At 39.3% G+C, this 20,518-nt stretch overlaps 1 protein-coding gene across 1 annotated transcript in view; it reads right to left on the reverse strand.

The window, feature by feature from the left end:
• EIF3H (eukaryotic translation initiation factor 3 subunit H) overlaps positions 1 to 20,518 on the reverse strand; it is an 84,061-nt gene that overhangs the window by 58,367 nt on the left and 5,176 nt on the right. Inside the window, exon 2 of the mRNA XM_035318205.1 lies at positions 4,600 to 4,756. Within this exon, the coding sequence (XP_035174096.1) occupies positions 4,600 to 4,756 (157 nt within the window). The remainder of the gene's footprint in view (positions 1 to 4,599; positions 4,757 to 20,518) is intronic.

Consider the following 20,518-nt stretch of genomic DNA (forward strand, 5'->3'; position numbering starts at 1 on the left):
GCCATGTTTCTTTTAGCTACATAAAGTCCTCTGCTTCCACAAGGATCACGTTATTGCAGGTCACTGCACTGGCAACACTGGAGGTAAGGCTCAGCAGTATAAACTGCTGATATCATTGTCTGATTAAAAACCCCGAAAAAAACTCTGTACAGAAGATACACATTTCTCTATATGCAACTGCACTCATTTGAGGCTAAACAGAAACCATAGAAAGGAAATAGTGCAACATTTCCACAAAACACTCACTATATTATTTTTAGTTGTTACAGAGTGATGATGCAACTAAATACAACTTACAGCACAGACTAGATAAATACAAGTATTAGAATCTTTACATACTCCTTCTACTATGAAAACTGATAAAATTAGCCTTTTCAGGTAAGGATGTAATCATGGGAGTAGAGAAGGCATTACCTTTTCATCTATGGCATTTCAAAAGGATTCTGATGAAAGCCTTGCATAGTTATAAAATGAGAAAAATTTATAAACTTCTAGAACTTTTTTTGATTATACAATTATACAATTGTCTCGAAGTTGCTATTGGCACAATTACCATAGCACTTCCTTTAACAGTTAAGATAAATTAAGGTAGTAAAATAGATCAGGTTGAAATAAAATCTGTTTCAAACTACCTTATCAAAATGTCTAAAAATTTATAGTGAATTACAAGATGTATACTACATCATTTTCCTGTTCATTGCTATTGAGTACCTTTTCTTGTTTAAAGAAAATTTATACTCCTTGCATGAAAAGCAAGGGTTAAGAACATTGAATATAACATGCCCCTTAGAGACACAATTTGTAGTCAAGAATAGTATGTATTTTCTTCCTAAAAAAAAAAAATCTCTCATGCATTACACCTTTTGTGTAAACCTCAACTGAAAGAAAAGCAGAACTTCACTCAAAGAAAAGCTTTCAAGTGCCCTGAAGTGAAAGTAGTTCTCAGAAAACTAAAGAATCACAAAGACATGCTTGGGTACTGCATCATTTCACTGAAGTGCTTCCACCAAAAATTAGAGCAGAAATCTGATGTTCTCTGAACAGTTGAATCAGGGAGAGGGAAACCACACAAACGTATGTATCTTTTCAAGCTTAAGAGATCTCTGCTTTGAGAAATCATTTCAATACCTGGTAGCATTTAAGTACATTAGGAATCAGGAAAAAGTTATCTGAAAGTAAATGGCTGAACAGGAGTCTAGAGTACAGCCCCAAAACATGAAAAACTTTGTGCTGAAGCTTATTTTGCTCAAGACTCAACAACATCGACCAGTTCTGCAATTTTCCTCCATTAGCTCACACATCATCAACTGAACTTCACATACAGCTTTCTAACACAGGTTGCTGGGCTGAAACTCTCCCCAGAAAATGATATGCTACAGCAGGCCATTGTACGCGCTTAAGACTTCCCTGACAGAAGAATCTTGCAAAAAAAAATAGAGACATTTGTAAAAAAGAATCTCAGGAAGATAACACTATAAGAGAAACTTTTAAGATGAGAAATAACTGTGGATTCTTAAGTGTTAAACAATCCTTCCAAATTTATAAGAAATGAAGCCTAAAAAAAAACCCTGTCCTGCTTTCTGCAGTTTCCAGAACCAGTCCAAGCTGCTCTGCAGAAATCTTCTTACACCAAAAGAAAAAGTGGTTATTTTGGTGTTTTTTTAAATCCAAAATTTCATTTTTGAAGGAATTTTGTTGAGGCAAATAGTCAAAGCTTAGTACCAGCTCAGGCATTAGCCATAAAAGACAAAAGGCCACCATTTTTGAAAAGCATATTTGAAGAAATAGATCTCTAACTGTTGTTAGTAACAGCTATCTTCTTCCAACTGATTTTTAAATATTATATATTTAAGTACCTATTTCAAGTTTAAGTTAAGGCCATTTTCTTAGCAGCTTCATAAATGTGCTTTATATTAGGTTTCCTCAGTTTAAAAAACAAATCATTAGCTTTAATGTCTCTTGCCAAATTCTCAACAATTTGTTTGCTCAAGTATCACCCTCTTGTGTGCAAGGTTCATACTCCTAACAATGATCACCTCAAGACCAAAAGGTAAACGAGTATTTTTCAGGTGACACATTCCTAGAGCTCCTGTAGAATGATACAGAAGAAAAACTCTGGTGCATTAATTCAGTTCTCACCACAGCAGATTAGGAGTTTGCCAACACATACCTGCACCCTCTTTGCTCCTCCTGCAGGAGGTCAGCTGGAGTAACACAGCCCTTCAACCTGTGCTACAGTCCCTGTATTAATACAAGATCAAGTATGGCTGAAGCCTGCCAGGAAATGTTTTTCAGGCCCAGAAACACACACTCAATAGGATTGTTTCTATTCCAGTATCTTAGATAAAGGAAAAGAGAAAATTCAAAAGATACACTAAGCAAGAGGGAAGGACAATGTAACATTATTCAGACTAACGAGAATAAAAAGCTGAGAACCTTCCTGGGTGATGGGGCACTTAAGTGAAAGGATTCTTCTTCTTTCCCTTGGTATCTCTGGCCCTAAATTTGTGCAGACATAAAGCCTGTCGTAGCACTGATTTAACTTACAAGTCTTGAGGGGAGGGAGGTGCTTGTTTGGTTTGGGTTTGAACATCCTGAATTTCAAGGTTCTGGCAGATAACAAGAGATTTTCCTGCTAGGAAATTTGCACCTAAAAAAAAGAATGTTTTGATCTGGCAGGATGCTTGAATAGGAAATCATAGCTTCAGGGAAAACAAACAAGGCTTATTTACAAAACATCGCTGTTTTTCCACATTGGCAAGACAGAAGACGAATATATTGAGGCTAAAAAGGAACCAAACGCTCAACTGGTTACCTCAAGAGCCATTTTATTTTGGTTTTCATCTTCCCCAGCCTCTACTACATGGGCCAAAGGGCTGAACAGGCCCTAAGTAAAGGGAATGCAGATTGAACAAGAGTGATGTGTGAATGGTTAGGTCAGTTTAAGTATTTTACCAAGAAGGCAGAGAACTTCTCTGTCCCCTTATAGGGTTCAGCACAGGCAAGCCCCGCTGATGTGGCTGCAAATTCCCTACTGCTGTCAGACACATGTATCAGCATTACTGGGATAGGTGCACTTCCTCTGCTGGCTCGAGTCTGCTTTTCTTTCCTGTGCCTGTAAAACGGAAACAGAAGTCTGCCAAGCTAAGGCACCCAGGTGAGGGAAGCTCCACAAGCACTGCCTTTTGCACTTTATGCCAGGATCATTGCTTACTTAGGCGATCATAGAATCACTTAAGTTGGAAAAGACCTCCAAGATCATCAAGTCCCACTTGTTGAGAACACAAAGACTGGTAATGAGTCACTTTTGTTTCTTCCAAGCAGGAATAACTAAACCTTGCATGAAACATCACAGGCATACAGTTTCAGTATGGTAGTCATGTTATGGTGAGATTAATCCATCTCAGAAACTAATTATTTCACTCTTTGCTCATCTATCAGCTACACAGAAACAATTCAGCCTTTTTTTTTTTTCTTCAGGAAAAATACTGAAGCAGTCTGCAATTAAAAATTTAGCTTACTATAGCTCTTCAAAGGCTTGGAGAAGAGAGAAATAGCCTTTAAAACATCTTTTAGGCTTTCATAAAATATAGTTCTAGCTCTTGCAACACATTACTCTAGAACAATTAATATTTCCTTGTTTTGTTATTCTTGAAACTGTGAATTGTACAATCTCACAACAAAAGCAATAAACAGCTAACAAACCTTACCAAGCTGCAGGTTTTAAAACAATCTCTGTTTTAAAGGTAGAGTCTAAGATTCTTTTGAAATAAGATATTAATTTAATAATATCTAATCTTATTACAAGCAAGAAAAAGCAGTTTATACTTAAAAATCAAGTAATCTTACTCAAACTGAATTACCAAAATTAGATAGAATCAAGCTTCCAACCACAACTACTTTTGATTATATTGCCTCTTTAGTTACTCTTGAAGAGAAACTGTCTAAGCTCTAACAAAGAGGCATTTCTACTTAGATATGCATACACAAAGATTAGAATTGTACGCCTCTGAAATTTACTTTATAAATTTTATGTCGTTCTCTGTCAAGTCAACTATATCAACTTACTTTGGCAATAAGAAAACATTGCTGGGCCAGCAGGGAAACACTGAGCCAGATGTAAACCACTGATGCTACTTCTAGCTCACTTGGAGAAGCAAAACAACACACAGATTTTAACTGGTGCTTCTCAAACTTACCAAACCCTGCCCTCCAGGCTTTCAGCTAGTACTTAATACATACAAATAAATCCATAGGCAGGAAATCTACATTCATAAGTGCATGTATGTGTATACACACACAAACACACAGATATCTCCATAAAAAGATGTGAAGTCTGTATGAATTCTATACTGAAAACTAAGATAATTTCCTGTGTGACGGCCTTACCCTAAAATTTGGGTGTGTGAAGATAATACAGTAGCACTATCAATTCCCTTATACTGCAGCTGGACATGTAGGATGGGGTTTGATATTTATACCTCAAGTCAGACAAAAACACTGATCACATACAAGCTTCTAGTTGCTGAGGAAAAAGAAATTCTTATTTTGCACGTGGTTTTTTTTTTAACCTCAAGTTTTGCAAAACTGTAACATTACCTTCATCAAAGTCTGCATCATCTTCTGTATGCTGAGGAAAAGGGAAGCAATTTGTGATCTCAAGTCTGTCATCCACCACAAGACCCAGCAGCACTCCCTGGACCACTTCGTTCCCCTGTCCTTCTTCTTGGTAATGCTTGATGATCTTTAACACAACCTAAAAACACAAAGACAAGAAATTCATAATATGTAACCATTTTTTCCTCCAACAATTTTTAAATTCCAAATATAAAGTCTTAAGTGTTGCGTAAATTGGAGCTGCACACCAAGTAAGCTACTGGCTAAAATAGAAGCAACTTCAATACAGGTTAAAGAACAGCCATTCTAAAATTACAGGGGAATTTAAAAGACCATTAAATGAACAGTCAAAATGCAGTTCTAAACCAATTTTCTGAAACACCTTCTAAAATGAAATATTGATTTTTTTTGGGGGGTTGAACTTTACTTTCTTGCTGTATCTGTTAAAAGCTGCTTGCAGGGGCAATAAGCTCCCTCCTGAGGGAAACACTGCACCAGAAACACCACCAAAACATCATGAAAATAATTATGCAGAAACTAGTAGGAAATTTTTAAAAGGCAGAAAATGCATGTGTTCAAATTACATCTTATTGCAATTTTATCTCAGATGCTCAAGTAATTTGTAATCGGTAAACTGTGCATTTTATAGGATATTTAATAATGAATGATAAAAGCAAATAGGAGCACAAATTACTTATATTTTTAATAATGTATTTCTCGCTTCCTTCCCTAAATTTGAACTCTATGATGAATGATTCCCAGGAGATGATACTGTAAATTGGAACAGTATGAACAATCATCACTCCAAAATAGTCATTTGCTAGGAATGCTTTACACCAGTAAAATTTTGTTTAACAAGAACTAGAACAAGATAAGATACACTAACTACAAAAATCAGACTTGGAAAATATATATATATACTTGGTCCAGCATAGGTGGATTTTATTTCACTGTATCCTAATCCATCCAAGCAAAACGCACCAGAAAATGTCTGATGTCCACACTGTTGTTATACTACTGCTCTAATGTCCATTGGTAAACCCCCTACTATAATGGGCTTCAGCTCAATCAATCTGAAAACAGATTTGGTGCAAATAGTGCTATTTACTGATGGGGGAGAGCCCATTTACTTATCAGGAATACATATTTGTTCCTATATATTCTCCTGTAGCTTTTTACTTTGTTGTTTAGCACAACTACATCACAATTTTAAAAACACCCTTAATGAACCAGAGTGCCACGGTATGGGATAAATGGGAGATCAAAAGTGATTAGAAATAATTCTTTACACCTTCTTGGTGTAAAATATGAAGTGATACAGAATTTAAAAACACTGAAAAAAAGAGCAGCAAATGAGCTAAATCATCTCAACCTACCAAATGTCTTCTATCACTGAGCTGACATAAAAACTATTCAGCTTGTATTTAGCATAGATTAGCTAAGCTTTACCATGTATTTGGCACAAGCTCGTTCTTCCCCAGTCAAGGAATCCATACCAAAATATAATCCTAGACTATTAATTAATTACAACATAGCATGCTCTCTATCTACTGAATAACTATTTTCAATATCTTTATTACCCTGTAAGCTTCATGTTTTCCACTGATTTTCTCTTCATTCGTTCTTGAGTTTTCTATGCGCATTGACTGGCCCCATTATTATAATTCCTGTTTTCCCACTGATTCGGCTCCAGAAGCATTATATGATGTCAATTTTATCACAGCATTTCTGATAATAATTGCTCACAGAAAGCAGCAGCAAATTAAAAGCGCATGGGCTGTCACAGAGCATCAATGATTTTTCAGGAAGATAAACCCAGGCATTCAAATGCTAACCAAGTACTCCCATACACAATAAAGCTGTTACCTAAGTCAGCGGTTTTCCATCTTCAACCTGAAGACCACAGCAGAGATATAGACCCCAATTTAGGTTCATCCAGGCAGATACAGACCCCAAATTAGGCTCACTTACAGGGTTGTTTTCTAAAGGAGTCTAAGAAAGGTAGCAAAAAAGTAGCTCATGAGCTCACTTCTCTGGATTTCACACCCGTTAACAAGCTGCAGAAGTTACGGTTTATGACTGCCCTGGAAAATACATTAGCTACTGAAATCATTTATGAAACGATAAATGATGGTGAAGTCTGAGAAATGCACCCGATGACACATCATCCTTGTTTTCATTTTGTTCTTTGTTCTGGAGAGTTTCAGTTAGCACATAACACACAAGCCTTTAGTAGAGCATGCTCTTAAACTTGGATTGAAAAAGCTGCCATTAAAATACTACCATATGACCGATGTGGAAACAGGAACCAAAATGTTTCAGTCCTAAGAGCAGCCCTCCAAATGCAAAGCTTGCTAACCCAGAGCCGATCACTGTACAAGCAGCAATGCCATGATCTAACTGCACAAACAAATGCTTCAGATTGAGTAAGCCTCAAAGAATGCTAACTCATACCTAGGTATTTCCCAAAACGATGTTATGCTCATCAGAACAGAAACAGAACGGTTTAATTGGTCCGAAAAGAAGTGCACTAAGTAACACAACACACTGAACTACAAGTCAGTTCTTCCACTGACACAGAAATATCCCAAAGAAATCCAAATGAACAATCTCTCATCCAATGCTGATTCACTTTCCAAATACTATTTCTAATTCCCATCTACATACTCATCCAATAAGATGTGCTGCCTCTTTGTACAATCTGTTTTAAATACCCTCAGACCCACCACTGCTTTGCCATGGCCACATGGAACAAACAGCAACCAAGCCACCTCTCTTACTGCCACTGCATCGCAGCTACAGTACGTGCAGGGCCAGCCAGGAACAGCTACATACTCAAGTAAAAAACACATCAAGTAATTTGACTTATTATGAAAATACATATATTTTAAAAAATTCAACTGATACCTCTGAACATACAAGTCACGTGCTTAACTTCACAAATACAATTAGCGTGTAAGAAACATTTAGGCATACAACAGCTCTTTAGAAGAGGTTATACAAAAAACTACTAAATCATATTCCCAAGTCCTCCCTGCCTTATAAAGTTAGTCTTCAAAAATACCAAAGCAACTCAATCACTTGGAGCAGCCAACTTGACAGATTTTAACAGTCATTAATCCTTAATTAACCAAAAAAACACGCTTGCAATTTAGCAGCGCTTCTAATCTTCAAAGCACTGCTCAACCATTAAAAATGAAGTCATACAACAGAAAAAAAAAACCACTCTGAAACTATTAAAATGCTCAAAGGCGCATATTTTAGCTGTATGATGCCAAATTTTATCTTTGGATATAATCCAATAGCACAGCTGTTAATTTCAGAAGTTTGTATCTTAATACTGAAATTACTATAACACGAACTGTCAACCAAAACATCTTAAACTCCGGTGGAGATCCTAGGAGCCTTCAGTGGTAATGACAAATCTGCTAAGATGCCCATTTTTGTGTTTCTCCAAAAAGAGAAAACACCAAATCAAAGTGCTGAAGGCCCATACACGGATTCAATGTGGAAACTTTCAGATTTCCAATACCTTTGCTGAGCTTTGCCTTACAAATACACAACAAGAGATAGGACTATAGGAAATGGCCTCGAGTTGCACCAGGGGAAGGTTTAGGTTGGATATTAGGAAAAATTTCTTCACTGAAAGGGTTGTGAGGCACTGGAACAGGCTGCCCAGGGAAGTGGTTGAGTCACCATCCCTGAAGGTCTTCGAAAGACGTGTAAATGTGCTGATGGGCATGGTTTAGTGGTAGACCTGGCAGTGCTAAGCTAACAGTTGGACTTGGTGATCACAGAATCATTCAGGTTGGAAAAGACCTCCAAGATCATCTGGTCTAACCATTACCCTACTACCACAGTCACCCACTAAACCATGTCCCTAAGCACCATTTTATGAAACCAAACAAAACAGAGCTTCTGGATACATGATGAAACAAGCTGATTTACATCCTTAAATCAAGTATTTAAACCTTTTTGAGTGCTTAACAGTGCTTCCCACTCAAGAAAGCTTTATCAGCACAACCACTAGCACCAGTTGCCAACATCTGGGAAGAGGATGGCAAGAGCGTGTAAATAACAATTTATTACTTAGCTGTTTTGAAATCAACCATAACTGAGGTGGTCATCAAGTACAGATGGTCCCACAACATGTCCATCCTCTCAGTATTTAACACTAGGTAAACTGCAATCAGCATTCAGCCTGGCAAAAAAAGAGTCTTACAAGGTTTTATTGCTAATAGTGTCTGAGTTACTTTGAATGCATTTTATCTACCACAGTCCTGCAGCCTTCCCCATGATAAACCATGATGGCTTAAACCTCAAGCCATGAACCTTTACACTTAAACAGTACAAAACAGGAATGGCAATTTGACTTAAAACTCCTAGTCTGGAAAAAGTTCAAGAGAGCAAACCATCAACATTTTTGTAAATGGATAGATCTGAACTAACAAAACTAACAACTCACGCAGTTGAGTTTCAACTGTCCTAAACTCAAAGATGTTTGTGATGCAGTGAAGCTAAAATTTAGACACCTACCTAACACCTGTTAAATGAATTTATAACACCTCTGGAAAAGAGTTAGTTGATGTGTTAAATAATGCCCAAATGGAGACATACCAAGTTGTACATACCCCTAGCTTCATGGCCCTGCCTGCTTTTTCTGTACACACAACACCAGTAGCAAATCCACAATCTGTGTTGTGCTGAAACCAAATAGCTATGCAGAAATGAAGTTTAATTAAGCAGTTCTGAAAGTCTTCAGGTAATAATGGAATGGCACTGTCTTTAACAAAGACCTGGAGGGTTCAGGGGGTTGGTATAAAGAGAAAAGTAGAGGAAGATACAGCGAAACATGGGCAGCATTAACGTTTTTGAAGAGCGTCATTTGAGGCTTTTACCAATGTGCTATGTGCTTATCCTACACTTAAAAAATACTACACTTAAAAAATACAAGCTCTGGAAGGTGACCAAGCTGAAACTTGCCTTGAGCTCATTAGTCTCCTGGCTGTGGCACTGCTTGATAAGACAGTAACAAAGGCTCACAACTTTCCTGCCAGGAGCAAAACTCCGAAGAAATTAAGGATACCACTGTAATGGATAAGAGTTTAAAAAACAATACATGTCTAACACACATGCTACCCTCCTGGATGGTTAAGGTGACAGATCTTTACGTGCATACACCAAAAACTCTAACTTAATCTGTGCAGTCCACACAAACTTTTCCTCGAAGGCACGGACAGACACCATGTCAAAAGCACGACTCAAGGGGTTGATGTCCTGACCTTTTAGTTGCTGTACATGAATCTTCACAACATGAGACTGCCACTACAATGTACCACCATCAGGTGAACTGAAGGTGAGGTGAAACTAATTTTTCCATATCATAATGCTGAAAAATGTTTATTTGTATTGACAATCAAACCTCAAATTCACTTAAGTGCATATTCTAGACCATTTGTAGAGTTTTTGATTTATTTCTTTAACTATCTTATTCTATAGTGCAGATTTTTTCAGTGTTTCCAACGTGAACGGTAGGAAACCACCCACTCCACCATCTTAATGTTGGTATAAAAAGCTCTAACAACAGTTAGACCACAATTTTAACTTAGAAGAAGTAACAAATAAAAATCCTGATCTGATTAGACTGTACAAAATCTAAGGCCAAAAGGGCAAGACCTGAAAACCAAGGTAGCTTTAAAACGAAATTATTTCTGAATTGCTGTTCAGCAACAAGTTCAGATATAATGAGATCAACCCTCGCTGTACAGTGAAGCATAATAGCTGTCCTTTGGATCGAAGGACTCAAAAAGCCCACATTTTACCCTTATCTTGACTGACTAAAGCCTTAATACCAACATTTACAAAGCCTTTGAAAATGCAATTCTTGGAATTGGAAGCTTGCATTTTCTGTCACTCAGCAGCTAATAAATACCAGATGTTAAAGCCTCATTTCTGAACTTGACAGAAATTTGGTGCTTAAACCAGTAATTCCACAGGAGGCACAGCAAAGCGATGCGTGCCATTTCAAACCATCACAGTCAGGTGCAAATATCAAAATCTCTCTTTTGATGTGAGACTGGAAGTTTCCTGGAGCTGAGCTGGAATTCAGCTGCTACGAACAATGCACGCTGATCAGAGGTGGCCCTCAAGCAGGGAATACCGTGTGTTTTCATACTAAAATTATGAATCACAGACCTCTGCAGGTTTTGCCTCACACAGGTAGGTCCTCAGCACCAAATCATCCGATGGGAAACTGGATGGAAAAATACTGGATCTTGAGCTGTAGGTTTTGAAAAAATACCTTAAATATTCTTGTACTATTTGAATACTTCTGGGTACTAGGAAATGTATGAAGAGTATCCAAAGCTTTTTATTCCCTGGGCGCATTATTACATTGGTTGGTACCACATCACCTGCTTAGTTCATAAACCTCAAGATCTCAGAAGATTTAACTACAGAACAGCATCGGTAGTCTTCAGAAAGGAGTGCAGTTTCAGCATAATCCATACATTGGGCTGAAGAAACCACCTAGATCGTAATGGGTTATTGATTTGGTGTCAGTTATTTTGAGTCACTTCCGCGTAGTTCATGAACCATAGCACTGTGGAATTACAGGGCACCCGAGGAATCTAGATGACTTTCCATATCGTCTCCTGCCCCATATGGTGCTTAAAGCCTCTAACAACACTTTCCTGTGGGTTTGTTTATTGGGGGGGGGGGGGGGGGTTCTTTTATTCTTCCATCAACAGAACAGAAAAGGTGAATACGTCCATACATAGCATCAAGTGAGAAGAATCTACCTTGCCACTTCCTCAGTAAGTGGCTGAATCAAAGCACAACTCAAAAGCAGTGGCAGTTCAAGGACATTATCAGTTCTTCCTCTACATTAACTGGTTAGATGAACTTCTTGGGGCTTAGTTGGAAAACTGTACCTTATTTACCCTGAAGCTCAGTCTAGAAAAAGTAGGTGTTCTGTTCTTTTTCACTTTCTGTACATGCCGTAAGGAGTTTGTGTCACAGATTAAATACCTCTCGGCAACACATTGCACTGGGTCTGGCTGGGATGTTAACTTTCCCTGCAGCAGCCCATACAGTGCTGCAGTACACTTGTAGCTAGAGCAGCAGTGGTATCACACCGGCGTTGTGTCTGCTGCTGAGCAGTGCTGGCACAGCATCAGGACTCCCTCCAGCCCCCCCAGAGCCAGCAGGGGGTGGGCAAGAGGTGGGGAGAGGACATCAGCAGGGCAGCTGACCTAACCCAGCCAAAGGGATATTCCACGTGGTGTCACACTCAGCAACGAAAGGTAGGAATGGGAAGCAGAGCAGGGGCTCTCATTACAAAGATGTCTGCACCCCCGAACCACTACGTGTATTGAGGCACCTCAGGTACATGGCTGAACATTGCTCGTTGATGGGAAGTAGAGAAATATTTTTTTCTGTGCTTCCACATGGCCTTTGCTTGTTTTCTCCCTCTTCCTTCTCCCTTTAAATATTTTTTATTATTATTTTCTCAACCCATGAGACTTCTTTTTTTTCTTTCCAGCATACTTTCTTCTCCTCCTCTTTGTCTGAGGAGGGGCAGTGGGATGGCAGTTGTGGTAGAGTTCAGCTGCCCAGCTGGGTAAAACCAGCACACACATTCAATGAAAACCAAAGGTTAAACTACCACCAAGAAACACCCCAAATAAAACACTTAATAAGCATCCACTCTTCCAGTTATGTTATTTCTCCTTTTAGCAAGCACTAATTCCGAACTGCTGCAGTACAGGAGCTCCGGAATTTCCCTGCAAGCAAGAGGAGACACCCACGCCAACAAAACCAGGTCTTCCTCTACATCAAGTACAACCTGCCTGCACCTTCCTACCTCCAGCCTCCCGAAGGTGGTGGCCATTCACCCAGAGCAAGTCGGGCTCACTGCAGGCACTGGCAGGTGAACTGGCAGACACCCATTTACTGGAAGCACGCCCACCCGCTGCTCACATGTGTTAGCTTCTCATTCAGTTACTCAGCCACTTCAGAAACTGCAGGGATTTAAGACTATAAAGCCTATAAAAAAGGCTGCTCCAAATTATAAAAATAACTGATTCTATTCAAAACCAGACATATAACATGAAACAAAACATTAGTTAGCATCTAGAAGTAAATCTGGTAAATATCTAAAACATAAAATAAAAAAAACATGCTGCTGACATAAACAGGTAGGTGGAATTTGGCTTGAAGAACTGAAATAGTACAGACACGAACTCTGTTTCTGTACAAATACAACATGAGAAGGGGAGATCGCTGGGTAGAGGCTTGTCAGTTTGTCATACACTGTGGTTTTCTTCAGCTCTCTCAGGAACTTGAGTTAATCAGGTAATGTCTTGTAGGCACCATGAAAGAGCTGTTTAAGTCATTCACTTACGTTCAAGTGAGCTGCTTGTTCCTGCAAGAGGAAGAAGTTAAAACACAAACTGCAACGCACCAAATGAGACGGTCATTAGACAGTGGAAAAAATAATAGTATTAAAAACAGAACATACCAAATGTAAATCAAGGCATCTTTTAATTAATAGACCAGTCTCTTCCTGACTTTTTTGTCCCGCCACATTTTCATTTATTTTTTGACTGCGCAACGGTTGGGGTTAACGACCATCCCCGTGGTTATGCACAAGCCATTAGTATACTTTAATTATTGCCTCACCGCCAGTAAAAATGCACCATTACGTCTGTGCATTCAAACCCTCCATCACCCTGTTCACACGCTAGTGTAAGACATTTCTCTGCAATGCAAAGTTTCATAACAAATTTCACAGTACATGGATCCATCCTCATTTCCATGGAAACCACCGGGGCCATGGGCACTGCAGAATAACTTTCTTGTGGAAACATTTCTCTAACACAGCCCCAGGATTTCAATCGTGGGAGCAGCAGGGCATTAGATGTTATTACCACGCTGTTAGGAGGCAGCAAGAGGGCTGTAATAAGATAAACGGCCCAAATCCTACTAGTTACAAGTGGGACAGAGCGTTCCACCAGCACTACTTAGTGCATTATTTCTCCTATTTCACGAGATTCACAGGACACTAATCTTTTCAAAGCTGAAAATTTAGTATTTTAGGCAATTTTTCTAAACTGCCCCCACAGTTTAGACTCATTATTTTTAATGAATTCAATACACAACCCTCATTTTTAGAGTGAGAGCTGATGAACATGCTCCTGTAGAGCACACACACAAATAGCGAAGGCAGGCACAGTTCCAAGGCTTGATACACCGGAGCCTTACGCTTATATTTCAACACACAAGCAATACGTATATATTCTGTGTATTAGTAAACCACCATTGTTGAATTATTAGAGTGTTTATTGAACTTGCAGTGCATTTGCAAGCAGACTTACTCTTAAGCATCGACTTCCTGCTGTTTCCTATTAAAAGATTTAAAGATGACAGCCACGAGCAGCAGTGGCCAATTTTATTAATCAATATTTTCAATCAAATTGTGCAGAACTATTATCATTGTGAAGCTGAAGAAAAACTGCAAGTCACCCTTATCTATTTGGCCTTCAAATACTAGTGATATGGGGCAGAACTTGACTGGGGGAGAGCATGCCGGTTTTCACCACCTTTGCAAAGTCCATAACCTGCTGGAAAATAAGTTCTGTTTGATAGTGTCTTAAACAGATGACCTCCACGTGCATTCAACAGATGCTTTCAAGTAGCCAGTAAAATCCCTACTGGACATGGCTTTTATGACATTTTAATCATTTATAACCTTTCGTGCAACGTGTTTTCCACGTTCAAGCACTTACCCTTTTGGGCAAATGCTTGGTTATGCACTAAAGGACTGAGATTGAAAAAGATTGTCCTACTAACAGGTAGTGCAATCCTGAGAACAGAGACTGGACTGAGACTCAGTTTTCCCGTGGACTTAAAACACAAAATTGCAGGAGGAAAAAAGCCACCGAGAGTAAGGTATTGTTCATAACCTTCAGCTTCCCCATCATTCAGAGCAGACTTGCTTTTGTACCTCCATCTGAACAAGGACGTGTGAAAGCCACTTCCAAAGGAGCTCATTTCTAATACTAGCTAATATTATTAATAATAGCAGGGAGATTAAACACCATTCTCATTTTCTCACCAGGAGAACCAATGGATAAGGTAGTACGGCCCTTTGTATTATCCCCGAACTGTGATATGATAGCTGAAGTAAATACTCTGTATGCCATCTTAAAATAATTTTAAAAGCTCTAAGACCGCTGATTTTCAGCATCAATAATCTAACAAAAAATAATTGAGTGCTAAGCGCTCAGAAGTCAGCCCTATGTTAACAAAGGAAGTTGCTTATTGTCCTCAGATCTGCACATATAAAGAATACTGACAAAAAGCAACTTATACCTCCAAAAAAGATCCTGAACACCAAACAGGCACTTGCTTAACAAAAAAAAGTATGTCTATTACATCCTGCACAGATACAGGGCTCCATGGAACAGGAAGGATGTACAGCAAGTGAAGAGCGAGGCAGGATATAATGTTAAAGCAGAACAGCAGCAGAAAGTGACAAGCTTTATATGCTGAAAGCAACATCCCAACCCTCCTTTTCCAGTAAAGGACCAAAAATTTATAGCAGAAAATTAGTCTGTTATTGCATATACACAACAAAATTCAGGTGCATCTTCAAACTCCAGTGAACAACAAGTCTGTCTTTATTAACATTAAAATTAGATTAAGCCATAAAAATGAATAAAATGCTTATCTGAAACAAGCATACACACAGAAGTAATTTGAGAGTATTCCTATGCTTATTCCTAAATCTTGAACATGCATGTTACCAAAGACGTTATCAAGGCTAAATAACTTATATTGTCTTTGTTTTGCATTCTTGATTTTGGATTACTGAATAATCCTACAAAATACTAACAAGACAACCACACAAGCATGAAATTTTCCAATTACATGTAAATGTATTTACTTTCCATTAAGACACTACCATGTAACATGCAGTAACAATTGAATTGCTAAGCACTGTTGTTAAAGCAGATATGACATCTGTAACCTTAACACTTCCTGAAGATTTAAAAAAGCATGCTCAAACTGTGCCATCACTGAGGATACATTTTGAGTGTGTATGTAAACAAGGAAAAATAATATGCACAGGAATCATATCTAAAAAACATCTGTGGCAAAGAAAGATTAACAGGAAAGAAGCCAGCAACAATAAATTGAAAATACATTATCTTTTTTCAGACCAAGAAAAAAACAACATGACTTTTTCCTCTTCTTCCAAGATCTCATAAAGTCTGTAAGATTTGTTTAAAGGGTGGAAGAAAAAATCCTATCACATAATAAAGCATAAAAGATGTACATTTTATACATACCACAAAAGGCCTTTCAGCATCTCTATCTCCTGCCAATGGCCTGCTGTGTATTCTACGTTACCCTAAACTATATGCCATGCTGCATGACAACTGCAAAGATCTAATTTAAATACAATAAAACAAAGACCAAAGGAATATGTTTATCAGTACTTCAGTGTGTAAGAGGGCAATGTACTGCCTCAGCAACAAACCCAGCTACTGTCTCCTCTCCGGTCTTAGGCAGCTCAGTCAAAACTAACACCTAAAATAAGACACAAAGGTAATGCTTACTAGCTCTTTTGTTTCTGATGTAACGTCTTCATCATTAAACACAGTGAATTATTTGCAAGATATTTGGTGGCAATATTCTCCTTAATATTAAATCAGCCCAATAGGAACCAAAAGAGCACAAACACTGTTTTCAAGAGCCATGCATACACAAGTACAAGGCAAGAGACTTGTGCGCACATAGCAGGAACAGCAAACAACAAGGAGTTAGACTGTAAATGACAGTAGCACAGTGGGCAACATATTATTTCTCCTTGCACACATTAAAAAAAAGGCTGTTTTGAAATTATATTTTCCCCTTCAAGTCTGAAGCCTAACACTGTTCAACACATTTAAACCACCTCCACGTTTAGATTAACTCCTTTTGTCAGCACGCTAGTTTCACAGTATGAAGTGATACCAGATGTTTTAGTTCTAAATGCCTCACTGGAGTATACTTACCGTGACATTTAGTAGATGCTGAGTGCTCCAATGCATTCTTACAAATCATTTAAAGTTTGTGCTTTGTTAGCAAGTATACCTGTTATCCATCGAGAAGAGAAATTTTCATCCTCAAATCACCTCAGTGTAGGTGCTTTAGCCATTTTAAATTAAGAAAGATCAAAGGGGATAATGTCTGTATTTAGGAGTGAAACTGATAGCAAGAGCAACAGCTTAGAATAAATAGAAAAAGTCTCTTCAATGCTAGAAGAAACCACTCACAGACCAAGGACTGGAGGAATGCTAGGTTAGCTAAACAACAACAAAAAGGAAAAAAAAGATTTTTTGTTTGTTTTAAATAGGAATGTGCCAACATAAAAAGGGGAATAAAGAACACAGATAATATTCTTGGCACACTTCATTCAACTCTCTACCACTTTGATTTATATGGCTGTTACTGTGGTAACAGACAAAGCTAGCTATTGTGGTTTCACACTGGTAGGCAGCCAAGCACCATGCAGCCGCTCTCTCACTCCCCCTCCCCAGAAGGATGGGGAGAAAATACAATGAAAAAGCTCATGGGCTGGGACAGGAGATCACTCACCAATTACCATCATGGCCGAAACAGACACAGCATAAGGGAGATTAATTTGATTTATTACCAATTAATAACAGACTAGAGTAGGGAAAACTAAAAGCAGACTAAAAACATCTTCCCCCTTGCCCCCCCATCCATCATCTTCTACCTCTCTCTCAGTGGTGCAAGGGACTGGGGGCTGCACACAGTCCCTGACACTTTGTCTCCACCACTCCTTCACGGTCCCTCTCTGCCCCTGCTCCCCGTGGGGTCCCTCCCACGGGATGCCGTCCTTCCCAAACTGAGCCTGCGGGGGCTGCCCACAGGCAGCATCTCTTCAGGAACTGCTCCCACACGGCTCCATCCCACGGGGTCCATCCCCCAGGACCAAACTGCTCCAGCACGGGTCCCTCATGGAAGGCAGCTCCCCCCAGGCCCCCTGCTCCTGCGTGGGCTCCTCTCCACGGGCTGCAGCTCCGGCCCGGGGCCTGCTCCTGCGGGGGCTCTCCATGGGCCGCAGCCTCCTCCAGGCCACATCCACCTGCTCCACTGGGGGCTCCTCCACGGGCTGCAGCGTGGAGATCTGCTCCATGTGGGACCCATGGGCTGCAGGGGGACAGCCTGCTCCACCAGGGGCCTCTCCACAGGCCAAGGGGAACTGCTGCTGCGTGCCTGGAGCACCTCCTGCCCTCCTGCTGTACTGGACCTGGGGGGCTGCAGGGCTGCTTCTCACTCCTCGCTCTCCCAGAAGCACAGCCACAGCAGTTTTTCCCCTTTCTTCAATCTGCTGTCCCAGAGGCACAAACACCATCACTTACTGACTTGGCTCTGGCCAGCAGCAGGTCCTGTTGGAGCTGGCTCTGCTCTGACATGGGGCAGCTGCTGGGCTCCGCTCACAGAGGCCAGCCCCGCAGGCCTGCACTACCAGAACCTTGCCACAGAAACCCAACATATTGACTCTCAAGGCCAACACGTCAGACACTTTGGAATGTTTTCCACAGAGTGCTACCAAGGTGTCACCAATAAACTTAGCCAGCTGGAGAACAAAGGGTGAGGAAAAAAGCCTCCAAATTTCACTGACACTTCCACTAAGCCTGAAAAAAAATGAAGGTATATTCCAGTGAGGTTCTTTCCTTTTCAACTTGGTAGTACACATCAGTACTACGCATCAGTACTTTCCCTTCTGAATGGGAGCACTGCTTATATGTCAGCAGTTCCCCTCTGGGTTATATTCATGCAATTCATCATCCCTGAATATTAATACAAAGTGTGTGTGTGTGTATAGATACAGATATATAAAATCACCCAACCAACACCAATCATTTGCATGTTCACCATTCAAATTTCCAGGAAGACATCTGGCTAGAGTTCAGTTCACACACTAACTCTGTCTCTACTTAATCTGACCTACATTTTAAGGTAAACAGGTCAAAGAAAAGTCCAGGAGACCAAACGTCAATTTAAAATACCATTTGGACTTCCTTGGAAGGACACAGAAAACAAAATGCAGCCTGAAGTGGTCCTAAAATCCCCTCCTCCAGCTGTGCAACATCAAGGAGCTGTACAGAGAGCAGCAAGCAGAGCACACGGCCTGGGCATTTTTGCTAAGACTTTAAGTGGGATAAGGAGAGAGGAAGAAACCAGAAGGAAAACAGAAAAGTACAATCTTCAAAACTTCATAAATTGTCAAAGATTTTAAGGCAATTCAATACAGGCTTCGTTTATTACCAATTTTAAATGAAACATACTCAAATGCTATGGAAGTGTTTTGCTTTCCTTCTGAGCATCTTAAAAGCTCTCATTTAAAAAAGTGCTTGAAGATAAGTCTCAAAAACTACTTTCCAGTGAATATGTGATCTTGTGTTTTCGTTTACTGTGATCAGACAAATCCTCAGGAGCCCCTTACCCCAGAAACTTCCTAGGCCTTCCTTATCAACAGGTGAGAACATGATCCTGTTTATCATAAACTTTCAGGACAAAAATAACCAGTAATAAGAAAACAAGATACAAACAAACCATGACCGCAAGTAAAGTAACTACGGAAAAAACAGCTCAATAATTTTAGTTGTATTTTAAGATGGACTCGCAAGCTTTTATGTAGATTAGAAAATAAAAACAACAAATAAAGCTCTTCATACCACAGACAAGAACACAAACCATTAAGCACACTACATCACCAAATCAGGGATAATGTAATGAAGCTTAAAGTAACGATCTTGGAGTAAATCAGTCAAATCTTGCATCTACACTACAGCCACACTAGTGCACAAAGACAAACCTACAAGTATGTCTAGACAATGGCTAGAAGTTACGCTTTGGCCAACGTGTGTTCATGTTTTATTTAACTAGACAAGGATATCTGAAGGTTTAGCTTGAGTTCTATGCAAATTAAAAAAAAAAAAGTGCCACAATACATATTCAGAAAATTAAGTAGATGGAATATTACCTGACACTGGAACATCACCTGGAGTATTAATAGTAGTACCTCTACACTTCATCTCTGAGTTTGATGGCCTAAAGATTCAGGCATGCCTCACCTGCTGCTATCCATAAAGGCTTCTGCTGAAAGCCCTGGCAATATTCACTAACTACAGCGTAACAATTTGTTACTAGTATATTAAGGTTTTCTACATTAACAGCTACGTAGATAAAGGAACAGAAGCCTACAGTAGTTTCGAGAAGTCTATATAAGTTTTATTACTTCCTATAACATGTAAAATCTATGTACAATGGCCATAAATGCGAAAATGACTCCTACACAATGGTTTAATAAAAAAGGAAATATCATTTCTTTTAATGAAGTAATAAGAGCAACTAGCATTTTAATGCATTATCGTGTTGTTATGGTTGTAATTACATTGCTACACAGAAGCAATAAACGAGAAAACCTTATTGTCCAGTCCACAATGTTCTCCAAAAGTATCTCTGAATATAGTTTTCGAATGCATGTATCTATTCAGTGGGTTAGAATTAGATTAAAAAGTCCTATATTGGCGTTTAAGGATTTAGTTGGTTGAGAAGCTGTTTTTCTGCAAAAACAATCTCTGCTGTTATTCATGTTATGTTTATTCCTGGAATATCCTCACATAATGCAGGATATGCAAAAAATGAAACAGCTTCCCAGTGACAATGTGTTTCTGTGTGACTACTCAGAAGGTAAGTGTAATAAATAAAAAGCACTTTGGTCTAGCAGCCAGGACACTTGCCTTACTAAAAGATCCCCATTGCCCAACCCACAACTGTTATTTTTGCAGAAGAAAGCTTCCACGTGCCCATTATCCCC

Source organism: Oxyura jamaicensis, chromosome 2 (genome assembly GCF_011077185.1).
Source record: "Oxyura jamaicensis isolate SHBP4307 breed ruddy duck chromosome 2, BPBGC_Ojam_1.0, whole genome shotgun sequence".
Taxonomy (NCBI): domain Eukaryota; kingdom Metazoa; phylum Chordata; class Aves; order Anseriformes; family Anatidae; genus Oxyura; species Oxyura jamaicensis.